The following is a 17,526-nucleotide window of genomic DNA, read 5'->3' on the forward strand; positions in this document are numbered from 1 at the left end:
TCTGCACCCCATGTCATCAAATTTTAAATGAAAGGGTAACAGACAAGTTATTGCTTAAATAGATTTAAAATCAGAAGATACAGCAATGCAGTAAGGGGGCTGAAACAATTTTTTATTAGGTATAGGCTCTTACCCTCCCGCCCCTACAAAAAAAACCTCTAAGTCTGCATCAGTCAGTGGCTGCAACAGCCTTGGGGCAGGAGGCACATTCTCCGTAAGTCAGTGGAACAGTCAGGCTGGCTCCCACAGAAGCACAAAGTATCCCAATGAGAAGGTTTGCTCAGAAGAAAAAAAAAACCTCATGTCAATAGCTAGCAATAGGAAGGCATGCCACCAGTTAACTTAATACAGTCAGGAACACTTTAATGATCACCAAATTCATCTGGGAGGCCCTGGAAATGTATTTACCAAGCTTATCCTCTGAGGAAAGTATCCTGGTGTCAAGCCAGATCCTGAAACAAATGGGTTTCCATTGCAAGTGACTCTCAGATACTGGCACCCACAAGCATTTCTTGATGCAGAATAAAAATTAAAATTATATCAGTGTAGCAGCATCCAATTCATTCTACCTCCTGATGGCAGCTGGATCACGTGGCAGGAAGCCATACTTTCTGGGTGCTGACAATATCATTCAGTTTCCCCTTAATCTTCAGGAAGTGCCTCTTGAACTCCAACCCATCACCCTAGGTAATAAAAACAAAAACTATTTTGGAGACTGCATGCATGTGCAAAGTGACAGACAAGAAAGGAATGGGAATGCTGTAACACCTGCCTATCCGAGGGACATTGGGACCTACTCTAGAGATTTTATTTTTTCCTTTACAAGTTTTACGTTCATTGTTTATAATTATTTCTCAAGAAATGCTGCCGCCTTCTCTATTGTTATCTGCATGGTATTGTTTTTATAATCTTTTACAAAAGGTGTTTATTCTATTTGCCACTTTGAGACAGTCGTTGTGGATTTTCTCCACTTAGGGTGCAGCAGAAATTCCCCTGAACCCATGTTTAAGTCTTAAAAATATTTTAAATTTTACTTATCTTTCAAGAAGGGAAATATATGACATATATACTATTATGCTCTAAACAGCCTGGCCCAGTCATGACCTAATCCATTTCATGGATTTATTTTGCATGTACACATTTATAATAGACTCTCCCTCCACATGCATTGACTAGTGTTTTCTATAGAAACAGAACTATCAGGGATCTTTAAAACAGCAAGCAAATCAATCTACTACTGTTAATTGTCACTGGCAGAGGCAGAGGCTGGAGGTTCCTGTCTCACCTGCAGCAGACTATTCTGCACCATCTGCCTAGATATGAAGAGCACCTTTAATATGAGGTTAGGCCCCTGTTTCACAGAATCATAGATGCGTAGAACTGGAAGGACCTCAAGAGGTCACCGAGTCCAGTCCCCTGCACTCAGAACAGAATGCTTAACCTTCTTCCAGAAAGCTATTATGATCCTTTACATTCAGATCTCTCTTAGTTTGATACTATGGGCCAAATTTATGGTAGCCCCTGCATACTATGCTAGGGACAAGACACAAGGAGTCCCATGCACACCAACAGCCAAAATACAGCTGCAGTGTTGGCAGATTGGCAGGCACCAGCTGGACTAGCTCCCAGAGAGGTTGTCTGAGTGCGGGCATGCTCTCTCCCCCACCACAGCAGGTATCAGCAGAACTGACTGGGGAGCGGGAATAAGGCTAACTACATCTTTAAGGCTTTGATCCTCCTTCCATTGGAGTTCATATCTCTATTTCCCCACTGATTTCCATGAACATAGGATCAGGTCAGCCCAGTACGCTCACGCAGTGCCCCGAAATCATTATGCTTTAGACAATTACAATGCCTTCTCCCATAGTACTTCGGTACTCAAGATGCTTGGTCTCTCTCAAGATGCTTGCTCCCACACTCATTAACTAGAAGGAGGGATTTCCAGACAGTGAGCAAAAACAAGGAGGAGTTTTTGTGGCACCTAAGAGACTAACAAATGTATTTGGGTATAAGCTTTTATGGGCTAAAATGCACCTCATCAGAATTCACAAGGACTCCTTGTTGTTTTTGCTGATACAGATTAATACGGCTACCACTCTGAAACCAGACAGCGAATGTTAACAGCTTTGCACTGCATGGGGCATTCAGTACCACAGCCCTGGTTTCTGGCACCAGTGAAAAAGTAATGTTGCTAACCCCATTTTGTAGGTTCTCTCCTTCGGTTAGACACAAACTGCCCATGCAAAAACACATTTTCCCCAGACTTGTCATCTTATCCCACTTGCACATGTAGCTTTATCATATGGAAGCTGGTCCAGTTTGCTTCTAACACCCACTGCTCTCTCTAAAGCTAAAGTCTATAATTTTGCATACCTTAGACAGGCGGAAATCCACCAAAATCTTGTCCTCCATTTCTACCAGGTTCACCTTGAAAATCAGTTTATTATTCCTTCTATCAGTAGTTGATATGGTGACCTTGAAGGCAAATGGGAGAATGATTTTAGGAGAAGGACAGTTTTCACATGCTACAAGCACTATATTCACAGTATACTGGTAACTACACTAAGTGAGTCTGACTAGGGATTCATTTACAGGTCTTGTGCTGGTTCAGAAAATGCCACATCTGACTAAAAGATATTTTTATAGGACTTGTCAAATCGAATCAGAAACATTAATTAGTTTAATTCCATGGACTGTACCTGGTTTGTGCAGCTTTTCTTCCAGACATAGCCCATCTTCTCACAAACCTCCTTCAAACTATTATAGGAGCGGTCAGCATCCAGCTTTGTAAAGAAACGGGTCATTCTCTTCACCAGGCGTTGCCATGGGTTCTGCAGATTAGAGATCAGAGATATACATTCCACAGATAACCAACTACTGTTCTGGCTGAAGGTCTGGCTAACCCCCGCTCCAATGCAGTTGGCTTTGAAATTAGAACAATGTATCTGAATTGGTGCAAATGGCATCTTTACAGTCTAGCAGCCAAAGAATAAATTGCCAAGCTGCTGTGAACTAAGATGAATGAAAATAGCATTTCCAAACATTACCTGTGATGAACCTGGGGTGCCAAGTAACTGACTGTTAACTAGCATGTGCTCAGGGCATGCTGGCTGGGAGAAGCTGATCCCTTGTACTAGTTTGTTGATATTGGCTGGACTGCTGTCCCACAAGGAAATGCCAGTACGAGGTTCTGGCTGAGAAGTGGAGTAGCTCACTTTTTCCTCACTGAAACATAAAAACACAATTAGTTACATTAATAATAAAGCGCATCACAATAATGTTACATTTCTCTTGTGACTTTTACAAACTATACCAGGGGATCCCAAACTTTTTGCCTGTGTGACTGCAATTTTGAGACTGTTTCCTGTGACCCCAGACAACAGCAAACAAGGAATTTACACATTAAGTATGTTATTTAATGTTCTCATGTGATACATGGGCTTGCATGTTGTGATAACTCCTCCAAGTCCAGCGGCATGGTAGAAACTGCACATCTAATCTCTGACGTGACATCAACAGTAGCTCAATATTGCAGAGACTTGATGGACACAAGTGTGCTGAATACAACTTCACACAAATATTGCTTGCGAATGGCACTGTCAATTTCAAGGCAAGTATTGAGAGTGCAGGATATTCATTCTGGACAATGAACCAGAACTCTGGCAGAGAAAGTTGAGCAAGAAGGTTCCTTGCAAGAATCGACTGCAGGAAATTTTGATAACCTGTTCGATTTCAGCTGCTGGCAAATCCATGGCATCAGGCTTGCACTGAAAGGGGTTTTGCACCCAATCATAGTTTGTCATGTCGAAGTCAGGGAAAAAGGATGCAAACTGTTCCTCCACCCAGCTAAGATGCTGAGACATCACCTGCACTGGAGGCTGAACAGCTTGTCAGCCAGGAATTTACAAAGCTTCAGGAAGGATTCATAGTTTTTTTTTTTTTTTTAATAGATTATTCTTCCAGAAATAGTTTTCTTCATGAATGAATCCTGTGATTTAATCATTTAACTGAAGGATGTGGGTTTTCTTTCCTTGCAGACCTGTATTCAATTTATTCAGATTCCCAAATATGTCAGACATAGGCAAGAAGGCACACCTTCCTTTGGCCACAAAGGAAAAAAAAAATAAAAATCAACAAATTCATTGCACAGGCATGCAAATCAGGCAACTTATCTCAGTTACAAGAATTGTTCTAGTACTTTTCTTCTCAAGTGCCAACGAGCTTCGATGTGGACCAACAAACCATGATCAGACCCAATTTCTTTGCAGTTTTGCAAATTGATGCGCACAGAGAGGCTGGGTCTTGATGTAGACCACAATAGATGAGACGTGCTGCAAAATGTCACTTAGCTCTGGATTCAGACCTTTAGACGCCAGTTCCTCTCTGCGAATCATGCAGTGAGTCCACACAGCAGCCTGAGCAACTTTCTTTACCTAGGTGCACGGACCTGCAGACAAATCTCCATCTGTGCAAAAACTCACCATGTGACCATACAGTACATTTTGTCTTGCATGTAGCCATGTAGCACATCGAACATCCCTTGTGCTGTCTCATGTCCGGGAAGAGAGAGAACAGAATGTTTTCAAGAACCACAGCCTCCTACGTGTATTTCACAAAAGCCAAGATGTGCATGACAACCTTCAGTGCTCTCATCAAGTTGCAGAGCAAAAGCAGCTGTGTTTTTCAGACTCTCCACTAACGTGTTTACCTTATCTGCTGCTAAAGCTTCAATCCTTTGCTTCACTGTGTTGTTGGAGAGTGATATGGCTTTGAGTTTGCCTCAGGCCAGGCTTACACTTACAAACTTACAGGAGCACAGTTGTATTATAGCTGTGTTGCTGTAAGATCGCTTGCATAGCCGCGTTATGTCGACAGCAGGGAGCTCTACTGTCGACATAACAAAACTGGATCTATGAGCAGCAGTAGTTATGTTAGTGGGAGTGTGTCCTGCCAACACAGCGTTGTGCACACGAGCACTTATGTCAGCAAAATGTATGTCATTCAGGGCTGTTTTTTTTCCACACCCCTCAACAACAAAAGTTTTGCTGACATAAGTGCTAGTGAAGACATGGCCTCAGCTTCCCCACACGTTATATTCACCATATTGACTGCAGCTGGCAAAATCAAAGTCTCTTCAATCGTGTGAAATGTCTTGCCCTGTGCAGTGTGGTCACTAATTTCAAATGATGACTTTTGAGCTTGGTCAGATACAGACTTGACTCCTCTGAACAGCAATGACTGATGCAAAAGTTCTTTTTTCCAGCAATGGAAAAATGACCTTGGTTTTCCCTGTGTTCCTTGAAAAACGTTTCCAAGTGTTGTTTATTAGGGATCATGCTTTCACTTGATAACACCGTGCGATGTAGCAGACATTTGGCCTTTCTTTGTTCTTGACCAAAACACTGGTGAAGCCATAATCAAAGCAAACCTCATCATATTTGCAAGTACATTACTTAAACTCTTGTTCTCTGTTCATTGCTGCATTACTTGACTCACTGCTGGAGGTTGAAGAAGATGCTCTGTAAATATGAGTCCACTGTGCCTCTTATCACAAATCAGAAAGAGGTAGTCACTATTAAAAAATGAGGAAAGGATGGAGGAAAGCCCGGTGTGGTGATACTAGGGCAGCACAGAGACAGGGACTTAAAATGATTCTTTACAGACTGCCAACAGGGTACTCAAAGATATGGGCCCTTAAGGAGCTTATAAGCCACTGCAAAATTCCCATCTCAGAAGAGACTAGCACAAGCTCCTACCAGCTCAAGCAGAGAGGATGTTCTGTTGATCAGGCTGCTGCCCACAGACAAGAATCTTCTGGATTCAAGCCCCTCAGCTGGATGCTTGCACAGCTGGATGGTGCAAATGGCCAAATTGCCATCTGCACAGCCAACGTGTCTGGACCTGCTCCACAAATTCCGTTTTGATCTACAAAATGACGGTCTCCACACAACATGACCTTGGACACACAAGACTGGCACAGTGTTCATGGAGCACGTCTGGATACGTTTGTGATCAGACGGCATCTCCTCACAAGCTATATCTGGCCTGTTGGACCCACGACCCCATCTGCTGATAGCCCACAGTTCGGGAACTGCTGAACTATATACACATATATATTATAAAACTTATATTACAAGACCCACTTTACAAGGTTTAGCCACCTCCGCAAACTTAATCGGCATGGACAGGTCTGAATAATGAGTATGCTTCCGCTAATTCTGGAACTTTCATCAGGGGGAAACTATTAAGGATCCCCCCTCCTCCCCACAATGTTTTAATATACTCTAGGAACTAAGGGGAAGTTCTATGGGCTGTGTTATATGGGAGGTTAGACAAAGGCCCTTCTGGCCTTGGAATCTATACATCTATGAATAACAGAGTATGGGGAAAACAGCTGTCAGATTACAACCCTGTTTTCACATAAGAGGGAAATTTGTAAGGTGTAATTTTGAAGCCAATATAACTAAGCTATAGGTTTTCAGGTAAAGGCTTTCAGATAAAGAAGTGTGTGGGGTTAGAAAATGAGGCTATAATCATCTTTTAATGTACGGCAGGGAAGGGAACCCTGAATCACATGTAGCAGAGGAGAATGTAATTATACATATCCCCATCTGATTAGCACTGTGGTGTAAAACATAGGCATCTAGAAACAAAAAGGTGATATCAGGCTGGAGTCCTTTGTGTGTTAGTCACTGACACAACAAAAACCACAAGCATATAGTATTCTGACCTGTGTGCACTTTTCATTGGTGAAAAGTCCATATCGGACCGAATGTGCTTAGAAAAGCCACCTGGTGAGTCTGAAAGGCCCCCTGAGGAGACACGAGCCCGCTTTACACCTAACAGAAGAAGATAAATCACACAATCAGGGGTCAGAAAAGTCATCTTAAGGGTCACCAGGGGTTTAAAGCATTTGGAATTAGACTGAGCTCCCCCATTAAAAATACATAGCTCTTGCATAGGCTGGTCTTTGAATTGTCACACAGATCATTGCCTTTGTTTATTTTTTCCATTTGTGTTCCAGTACCTGCAACATTTGGGACTATGATGGCAAACATCACTGAACAGCAATCCCAATAGCTGAATAACTAGCATGGCCACAAGGATAAAAATCCTTACTATATCATCGTTTTCAAAAACATCACTTACGGGGCAGAAAAATCCTATCCCTACAGCAATACCATGAGAAAAAAAAGAAGAGAAATTGTAACTACTTTTTTCATCCAAAACAGTAACATCTCACTAGCAAAGACCGGAACTATAATGACTTAAGCCTATGCTGGTTGTGCTTATCCTTCTTCCTTTATGGTTGTGCCCACAGGGGAAAAAATGCTCTGCAAATTCCCGAAATCTCATCCTGAAGACAACTGTTCCCCCTCTTCATTAAGGGCAGACCCCTTCCATGAGGTGCTGATAGCACTCAGCACCATCTCCTATGATATTGTGTGACAACCAGTTATAAGAGCATCATTAAACAGAGCTAATATGCCTATATATGTAAGTCTCCCAGGCCCAAATGATGAGATTATAGCATTTATTTGAGAAGACCCAAGATTAATGAGGTAACAAAGATATCACACTTGATATCAAACACACACATGAAAGTTTTAAAACCAATATTCTGCAGTGTACATTTTTGATACTCCACTTACAGAGCAGGGAAGTTGGGAAGCAGACATATATCCAGAGGATGAATAGGCAGTCTGCACACTTCAGTTGTGAATTTCCAGGATTTAAGTTGTTTGAGTTTCTTGTAAGTTTAACCTTAACTCTGAATTTCTTGCCTTTAGAGTAGTTTCTGTTAACTATAGCATTCCAAGGGTTTTTACCCCAGCATATACTCTCAACCTTTACTTAAGCTATTTGTTTATGTTGTACAAAGCACTTCAAGGCATTTACCTTTCTTCATAGGTTTGTTGTACCATCTGTCCTTTTTAATGTCTGCAATGGTAACCCTTGCCGTAGGGCTCTCAGTTAGTATTTTGCGGAGCAGAGCTGGAGAGAAACATTACATTCATAGGAAGAAACAACAATGAATTAACTGCCATATATCCTGATTCCTAGATCTGTATAGATCATGTTTTCTATAGGTCATTACATTCAAAATGATACTTCAATTCCATCCCCAAATCCTAGCGTTTATCAATCCTAACCAGAACAAATCCATATTTTGATCACCCATAAATTAACACAAAGTTAAGGTAAACTCATAGCTGGGAGGCCTAAAATAAGACCCAAGTTTTGTATAGATTTGTGACTGAGCATGTATCAAAGTTCACTATGTTCCACATGGGCTGCAGCCAGTGTTCAGAGCCTTTGAAATAAGAAACTTGCTTTAGCTGATGTCAAATCCACCTTTGTGAAGGCTTTCTAGCAGATTCCTGTAGGCCTGTTTACTTACAAGAACCATCTTGGGCAAGAACAGGGAGGAGAGTACAACACCAAACAAATCTAGTACCCTGGGTTTTAGGTCAACAAACACAAACACACACACAAACCACTTCAGCCCTCAGACTTTCCAGGATCAGGAAGAAATGTAGTGACCAAAGAGATGGAGATAGGGGTTAAATTTGAGAGGCTCAGACCTACCAAGTGACCTTAAGCTCATTACTCAAAACTAACAAAACATAGCCTAGTTGTACATGTCTTCATCGACAGGACTTCTGCCCGTTCCCTTGGGAAATTATTTCAGTCTAACAGATCTCAGGCCCCAATTCTTTACTAGCTTGTGAAGTCATTACAGCTGTGCAAAGTAGGTGTGAAATAGTACCAGATCAGAATGACAGATGTTTACATCTGCTTTGCATAGCTAAGTGATTGCACAAGCAATCTCTTCCTGCTGCCATCGCTGCTATGTGAACCAGGTGTCTCCTACCAGTCTTGCTTAAGAACACCACCTCCCATTTTCAGGTAGCTCCCTAAAGGTGTTTTACAAGTGCCAGATCCTGTGACATCGTGAGTCCATGGTAGAATCCAACCTTTAGACAGAATGATTTTCAAATACAGACATGCGTAACTCCAGCACTTTATTCCCCTAGACACACTGTCCTACTCAAATACATAAAAAGTCAGGCAGCCATTCCACTGACAACCTACCTAACGGTACAGAATCAATCTTCTTCCAAGGTGGAAGGTATGTTCTCTTTTCCTTCCAATCACAGTATTCTTGGCAACTATTGCTAGGCTGGTCCCATGGCAATTCTGCAAGTAAAAAAGCAAGGTATCAAATCATTTTTATGCCTCTAAACACAAGTTTAAGGATTACAAATTTAGGATGGTTGGGGCAAGAGTGAAAGACATGTAAAGAGCACTGTCATTGAACTAAATGGATTTCAATGAGTGGAAAAAAAATAGTCGATCCTTATTGTGGTTACAAGTTATAGAAGTGCCAAGGTATATCTAAAGACATTGCATTGGCTCCCCAAAGTGGGGCTCCATCCACCACCCATATTTGTAGGCCAGGATTGGAGGGGGATCACAATCCCAAGGGGGCTAACGCTGGGGAGAAGGGCCCTGCAACCTAGAGCCTGAAGGAGTGTGGCCAGTGCCAGAGTGAGTGTCCGATCCGCAGCATCCCTGCAGCACACCCAGGGACTGAGAAGGAGGCCAGGGACTTGCGAGGAACAGACTGTGAACTTCCCTTACATTCAAGAGACACTGTTTGTGATGTTTCCATGACACAGCGTGGAGTGACGTGTTTTCCTTTAACCTTTCCCATTTTCCCCTTATTTTTTTTAAAATTAGTTGCTGTTTAATAAATTGTATTTGCTTTGAACTGTACGTAATGATCAGTGGGTCAGGGAAGCATCTAGTGCGGAGAGAGTATCCTGGAGTTGGAACACCCTAGCCTCTGCCTTAAGTGACCAGGACAAGGTTGGGAGTCAAGCCCCCATCCCCCCCAAAATCCTGGACACAGCCTTGTCAGGGGTACAAGGACTCTGTTACACACGAAAATGGAAGACGAGCCCTTGAGGTCAGGCAGGCAGCTGGGTAAAGGAAGTATGAATGAGGACTCGGATCCTTTCACTAGCCCATTTCATCAGAGTAATTTATAAGCCAGAGAAGTTCCCCACAATAGAGGATCCATTCCCTCGCTTACATATACCAGCGGTTGTCAATCTGCGGCCCACTTGCAGCCCAATCAGCATATGGCTGCGGCCCATCTGACATCCTCAGGACCATACAGGTACTCTATATATATATCGTGTGGATGGAGCGCATATAATACATGTATAATATAATACAATACAAATAATAATAATAAGCTACATATGTAGCCCACAACTGTAAATGCCATATACTATAGCCGCAACAGAACAAGATGGTCCATACTAGAACCCTAAGAGAAGCTATTAAAAAGCTGACCACAATGTGAACGTTTACTTTACTTTTACTTTCCCAACCAAGACCACCTCCATGATTTGGGATCGACTCAAATCTAGGTAGGTTATGAGCATTTGTACTACAATCCTAAATCACTGTGAGGCTGCAGTAAATATGCATGTTATAAAACAGTTTGTGCAGTGAGAGGAAATTGACAAATTCCTACCTCCTGCCAACATAGCAGTGAGTACTATCCCACATGACCAAACGTCAACTGGCTCTGCATGGAATTCTTTTCTCTTTAACAGTTCCGGGGCAACATATGGGAGAGTGCCACACATTTTGTTTAACAGTCGCTCACGACCATTGTGTTTGAACACAGTCGCTAAGCCAAAATCAGAGATTTTGAGGTTATCTAAGCAAACAAAAGAAAAAAAGTCATTAAGTATATTGTATAACAAGGTATTTTCATCTTCTCTGCTAGAAGACTATTATATTATATTAAAGCTAGATAAAACCAGAGATAAGCACATTTACACTCACTCTAAGGTTCCCCTTTACATTGCCAGTGCAGTATAAAGGGGCCTTAATAAAAGTGAAAATCAGGCCCTTATGACTTCTCTTGTTTCAGATCACATGCATTTACACAATTGATCTGAAGTTTGAACCTGACTTGGATTCAAGGAGCACATGAGTTTGATTTAAAGAGAGATGCATGGTACAGAAAAACATCCAAGACAGTTTGTGCAGAGATATTCTCTCCTTAAAGAGCAGTCATGTTAGAAATCATTTAAAAAATAATTTCTTTTATTATTAATAACGGCTTTGATTATTAAACTGAAAGTTTTAAAAATCTAGATTATTTTTCACCATATCCCAATTATTTAGTGATTTGGTTTTCCTCTCAGCTTTAACAAGAACACATCAATCCATTTCATTAGTTTTTTTCAGATTCTCATGCGCTAGTACCATGCTGTAACATTTTGGTTCTGAACATTGCACTGGTTTAAAAAAGTTCCAATCAAAAGTTTGTTCAGCAGTCATGGAAACATTTGTATTGGCCTTTAGATTACGAACGAGCTTTAACAAAACTTAAGTTTTATTCAAGTGTGTTCCTTTAAAGGTCACTGTGCAGAGACCCAGAATAACTTGCTCTAGAATACACTGATTAGTCTATTTACACAGGATAAGGGAATGAATAAAAGCCCTGACAGCACAAGTCTGCTTACTGTATTTGGTTATTCTTAATGTAGCAGGATGCCACAGAAGCTCTAGGAGTATTTTCAGACTCACTGAGTGATGGTGTTTCTTTTCTCCCCTATATTCTCAATGACCAAGAATTTAAGAGAAGATGAAGTCAAAAGTTTTTATATTTACCTCTTTCATCTAGCAGGAGATTCTCAGGCTTAATATCCCTGTGAGTTATTCCTATACTGTGGAGATATACCTGAACAAATAAATAAAGGTTTTAATACCATGTTCTATTTAATTTAACTGGAAAAAAGGAGCTTGAAATAAATGCGCAAAGTATGAAACTTACCACGCCAGCCATAAGCTGATGGAAAAACTTCTGTGCATCTGGTTCAGGCATTCCTATATCAGGCTCTGTAAAAAGTCATTCAAAATTTACATACCAAAATATTTTTCTTCCATCATAAACAAACTATGGAAAGAAGCCTCTGCACTATGTTTTTGTAACTATTTTACAAAGTTTCCTGGAAACTCTGCACAAGACTTATTTTTCACCTGCCTTGAAACAGTAACTACAAGCAATGCAAAAGTGTAATGAAAGGTTATTGAGCTACATTGCAGAGTTTGCATCTATTTAATCTAAACTGAAATGCTACTTTTTTTCCTATCTTCCCAAAGCATCATGAGGGAAAATGCTAAAGGTTCTCTCTAAATCTTATACCATCAAAACACTAGGGCCCAGATCCTGCAAGCTGCTCTACACCAACAACCCCCTTGTGCCCATATGCAGTCCTACTGTAGTCTATTTTCCACTTTCTAGGGGCAAATACATTGCCTCAAACTCCAGTTTAGAACCCTGGGTGGGACTAGTGTAGAGCCCTGCAGCAGGACCAGGATCCCGCAGGTCTGTACACATTAAATTTTCCAGCTCATTTACCATGTTTGCTCTCGAACCAGTTTTCCCCTCATACTTTAATTTTATCTATAGCATTAAATATGTAGAATTTCTGAATTGTTAGGACCATGCTAAGTGAAGCAAGGTAGTATAGTGAGCTGAGCAAAGGTTTGAAAGGTGGGAAGTCTACTTCTAGCCATGGCTTAATCACTGACTCACCACATGCAGAAGCACAGTCACCTGCAAAGACAGCCTATCCTAGACACTTTCCGTCTAAGATCAGTGGCACTGGAAGCATACACTAAGGAATCCCTCTGGTCTTATAAGACAACTATGGTGTTCTAATGAGTCTGTGCAGCCACCACTGGAGTTGCCCTCAGACCCTCCCCTGCCCCAAGAATTCTGTACCTATTCGGTCAAAGAGCTCTCCCCCGCTGCAGTACTCCAGGAAGAGGTATTGAATACTGCCTTCTCTACGATGTCCATAGAACTTCACAATGTTCTCATGATTTAACATCTTATTAATGCAGATCTCTTTTTTTATGTTCTCTGGACAGTCCACAGCACGTTTCATGTCAACTATTTTTACTGCAACTGCTTCTTCTGTGAGTCTGTTCACAGCAAGCTGAACTCTGCAGAGAAGGAGGGAAAAAGCAAAGTAACAAGGGATGAAGCAAGTAGTGCACTATGAACCTTGGAACACAAAGCTAGTTTGCATGTTTATACGCAATGGAAGTTAGGTACCCAACTCTCACTGAAACCAGTGGGAATTAGGCACCTAACATCTTTAAGGACTGGGGCTTGAGACACTATGGTGATGATTGCTAGAGAAAAATCCACAATATAGATATGTAGAGGTCTAGCCTGAAGCTTAAGGTGTCCCATCCTTTATTTACATAAGAGTTTCTCCTTACTCCCTGTCAAGGCATAGGGAGCATGGGCAGCTTTATCCCTGAGGTGTTAGCATGAGGTCTAACCCCCCTGAGTCTGAATTTACATACCCCATCTCAAGATGTTGTTTAAAAATAGCCTGACAGATGAAAAGTGCCAAAAATCAGTCTCAATAGACCTACATGTCCATGTTCCTAGACAATTAATTATGTGCCTGGACACACAGAAGGATTACAGCTGTACAAGCTGTAAAAATTCTGATATGCATTACAAGTTTGTGGTCTCCATAAACTGTATGGGGAAATTCCAGCTCTGGTGTAAATGGATGCAGTTATATTAAGTTCAGTAGAGTTGCATTTGCTTATATCTATGAGTTTCACCAAAGTGTCACGCCTGAGCTTTAAAAATATCCACATAAAGCTAGTTCTGAAATTGCCAATGATCACATAAGTCACGAGATATAAATTAATTCTGACATTCATTTATGAAGTTACAGAATATCCCTAATTATTACTTATACAAAGGAAGAGATAACAAGATTGCAATGCTAACTCGAGTTGCATCGTCAACCTATTGTATGCCCAGTACATGGAATATCCAATATACGGTACCTACGCAGGATATAATGGTAATATCAGAACATAATACAGTGTGTCACAAGAGGTCTTGGGAGGTAAGTTGCAGGAGAAGGGATCCTGACCATCAGAACATGTCCTAACAGAGGAACACAACTCCCAACTGCAACTATATTGTCATCAATCAAAGCACTTCACAGACCAAAAAACCAAAAATAAGGCAAATTAAGTGCCTTGCCCAGAGCTAGCAAGGGGCTCCCCGTGCTTTGGTTAACCCACCTCTCTGTACAGGGCAGCACAACCTGACCTGACCTGACAGACAACTGTGGGTTACCAATGTTGACAGCAAAATAGAATCACCCCCCCCATGCGCCTGGGGGAGGGACGAGGGGGGCGAGGCGATGTCTGTGATTGGCCCAACGCTGCTGGGGCGAGGGACCCGCCGCGAACGCCACCGCCCGACGGTGCCCAGGCACCTTCTCCGGCTCGCTCGGCCGGGACCCCTGGGCCTTCGCCCGCCCCGCCGCACTCACTCTCCGTAGGCGCCTTCGCCCAGGGTCTGCACCAGGTCCCAGTCCTCCACGAAGGGCACGGCCATGGCGCCCGCCGCCGGCAGCGAGGGAGAGAGCGGGGACCCCCCGCGGCTGGGCCCTGTGGAGCCCGGCCAGGCCCAGGGCTCGGGGGTGGAACGCGAGCCGAGCCGCTCATCTGCTGCCGCCCCCGCTGCTCTGCCTCAGGCTTTCCCGCCCAGCGCCGTGGCGCGCCCGGGCCCGGGCTACGGGAAGGGGCGGGGCCTAGGAGCCGCTCGCCCCGCCCCGCCCCGGGGATCTGCCAGTCACCGCCGGGGTCTCCCCGTCGGCCTGCGAGTGAGCGGAGTGGGGAGCAGGACTCCTGGGTTCTTTCCTAGTCGGGGGAGGGGGGGGGCAGGACGCCTGGGTTCTTTCCTAGTCTGGGGGTGAGGGAGCAGGACGCCTGGGTTCTTTCCTAGTCGGGGGAGAGGGCAGGACTCCTGGGTTCTTTCCTAGTCTGGGGGTGAGGGAGCAGGACGCCTGGGTTCTTTCCTAGTCTGGGGGTGGGGGAGCAGGACTCCTGGGTTCTTTCCTAGTCTGGGGAGGGGGGGGGCAGGACGCCTGGGTTCTTTCCTAGTCTGGGGGGGGGGGGCAGGACGCCTGGGTTCTTTCCTAGTCCGGGGGTGGGGGAGCAGGACTCCTGGGTTCTTTCCTAGTCTGGGGGTGGGGGAGCAGGACTCCTGGGTTCTTTCCTAGTCTGTGGGAGAGGGAGGGGGTGGGGGGGCAGGACTCCTGGGTTCTTTCCTAGTCTGGGAGTGAGGAAGGGGGTGAGGGGGCAGGACTCCTGGGTTCTTTCCTAGTCTGGGGTGAGGGGGGGCAGGACTCCTGGGTTCTTTCCTAGTCTGAGGGTGAGGGGGGGTGGGGGGGCAGGACTCCTGGGTTCTTTCCTAGTCTGGGAGGGGGGGGGGGGCAGGACTCCTGGGTTCTTTCCTAGTCTGGGAGTGGGGGGGGGGCAGGACTCCTGGGTTCTTTCTTAGTCTGGGGGTGAGGGGGGGCAGGACTCCTGGGTTCTTTCCCAGACAGGGGAGTGGGGTCTAGGGGTGGGGGATAGGACTCCTGGCTTCTTTCCTCACTCTGCCTTTCTGCCCCCATCCCCGGGTCCCTGTTTACAAAGGGGACAGTGATGTTGACCCCCCGTGCAGTGACCAGGGGCTAAACTCATCCATGTCTGTGAAGTGCCTTGGAGGAGGAGGCTGGAGCTTGGAGCTTGGAGCTGCAGCTGGAGAGGCACTGGACCCTGGCCGAGGCTGGGACAGAAAGTGCTTAGGTGGGAAGCAGGAGATGCCTCTGGTGAACTAGATGGAAGCAGCTCCCTTCAGCCTCCCGGCCATCGGGAGGCAAAGTACAGAAGCTCTAACCCTGTACATGCTTCAATGGACACAAGTTAATTTGTGGAAGAGAAAAATGTACCAGTTACTTGCCTTGATGCCACGCTAGGTAGAAAAAAGGCTCTCCTGGGATAAATCTGGTTACCTCCTCCACACAGGAGCATCCTGTCAACCGGGCTGATGCAGTTCTGCTACATAAATATGCAAAGACCAGGCAGGAGTGCACATTCCCATGCCTGGCACAGAGCCCAGCATTGCACAGGCTTCCTGTCTGATGCTGCACTCAAGGGGAGGGGCTGGCCAGGATAGGGGAGCAATGGGACCGAAGGATCCCCTTCCTCATGGAACTTCCTGTTCTTTCATCAAGGTTCCCTGTTAAGGGAACACAGGGCACAGTAATCCTCTGAGGAGGAGTTCTGCAGATACTCTAGGACAGCAGTTCTCAATCAGGTGTTCACGGTCCCCTCGAGGGCCACGAGCAGGTTTCGGGGGGTCCATCAAGCAGAGCCGGTGTTAGACTCACTGGGGCCTTAGCCCTGCCACCCAGGGCTGAAGCCAAAGTCTGAGCAACTTAGCTTTGTGGAACCCCCTGTGACAGTGGGGCAATTGCAGGCGTAATTACGCTGCTTGCTACCCCCTAACGCTGGCCCTGCCTTTTATATGCAGAAAAGTAGTAGTTGTGGCACAAGTGGGGCATGGAGTTTTTGTAGTGGGGGGGGGGGCAGGTTCAGAAAAAGGTTAAGAAGCCCTGCTGTAGGAGATTCCACCCACCCACATGTGCACACGAAATATCAGCTCATGCTTCAAGATAACTACCATCCCAAGGTCTAACTTGGATGATGCAGGAGACAAGGCCTTTCACACTGAGACTCCTCACCTTAAGCTGCCCTCTGGGCATTTACTACACTCATCTCAGAAGTCCCACAGTGCAGACCTGGAGATGTTAGTTTATACATTTTTCCTGGGGGGTTGGTTTTGGGGGCAGAGGATATGGTTTGTTCTTTTTAGTTTGTGGTTAACCTGTCCCTAGTTGCTTAGTCCTTGGGACACGCCCACCTTGTACTGCCTCATAGACCGAACTTGTAGGAAACCATAAACTTCACTGGCAGGACGTATGCTACCCTAACCTGCTTCACCTCTCTCGGCCATGCTCTTCTCAGACCATCTCCCTCGGTCCCTGGAACACTAGTGTCCAACTCCATCTATTGGCTTTGAGGCAACTCTCAGCCCAGGGTGTGCACAAGCCTGCTTCATCTGTCAGATGGCAGCAGGCACTTTTGGTCATAGCATCACAGTAGGAGCTTATCCACCATGACCCCCAAATCTTTTTCAAAGTCACTGCTTCCCAGCATAGACTCCCCCATGCTATAAGCATGGCCGATATCCTTTGTTCATAGCTGCATACCATTTAGGCATATTCAAAATACATATTGCTTACTTGTGCCCACTTTACCAAGTGAACCAAATCACTCTCTAACAATCACCTGTCCTCTGCATTGTTTACCATCAATTTGCATCATCTGCAAACTTTATCAGTGATTATTTGTTTCTGTTAGTCATTGCTACAAATGCTAAATGGTATAGAGCCAAGAACAGATACCTGGGGAACCCTACTGGAAACACACCTACCTGATAACTATTCCCCATTTACAGTTGGAGACTTAGCAGTTATCCAGTTTTTAACCCATTTTTAATGTGTGCCATATTAATTTTATATCATTCTAGCTTTTTAATCAAAATGTCACATGGTACGA

At 44.3% G+C, this 17,526-nt stretch overlaps 1 protein-coding gene across 2 annotated transcripts; it reads right to left on the bottom strand.

Annotated features, from left to right (window-relative positions):
* Window positions 1-91: 91 nt before the first annotated feature.
* CHEK1 (checkpoint kinase 1) lies at window positions 92-15,936 on the bottom strand. Of its 2 annotated transcripts, none has more exons than XM_050921660.1 (12): window positions 15,866-15,936; window positions 12,818-13,041; window positions 11,864-11,928; window positions 11,701-11,770; window positions 10,550-10,738; window positions 9,097-9,201; window positions 7,900-7,995; window positions 6,731-6,839; window positions 3,048-3,225; window positions 2,700-2,831; window positions 2,374-2,475; window positions 92-683 (listed from the first exon to the last, which is right to left on the bottom strand). In XM_050921660.1, exons 1-12 carry the CDS (start codon window positions 15,934-15,936, stop codon window positions 588-590), a joined length of 1,437 nt encoding a protein of 478 aa, XP_050777617.1. In that variant the 3' UTR covers window positions 92-587. The 2 variants fall into 2 exon arrangements, with proteins under 2 accessions (XP_050777617.1, XP_050777616.1); XM_050921659.1 differs by lacking the exon at window positions 15,866-15,936 and adding an exon at window positions 14,409-14,551.
* Window positions 15,937-17,526: the final 1,590 nt, after the last annotated feature.

Source organism: Gopherus flavomarginatus, chromosome 13, assembly GCF_025201925.1.
Source record: "Gopherus flavomarginatus isolate rGopFla2 chromosome 13, rGopFla2.mat.asm, whole genome shotgun sequence".
Classification (NCBI taxonomy): Eukaryota; Metazoa; Chordata; order Testudines; family Testudinidae; genus Gopherus; species Gopherus flavomarginatus.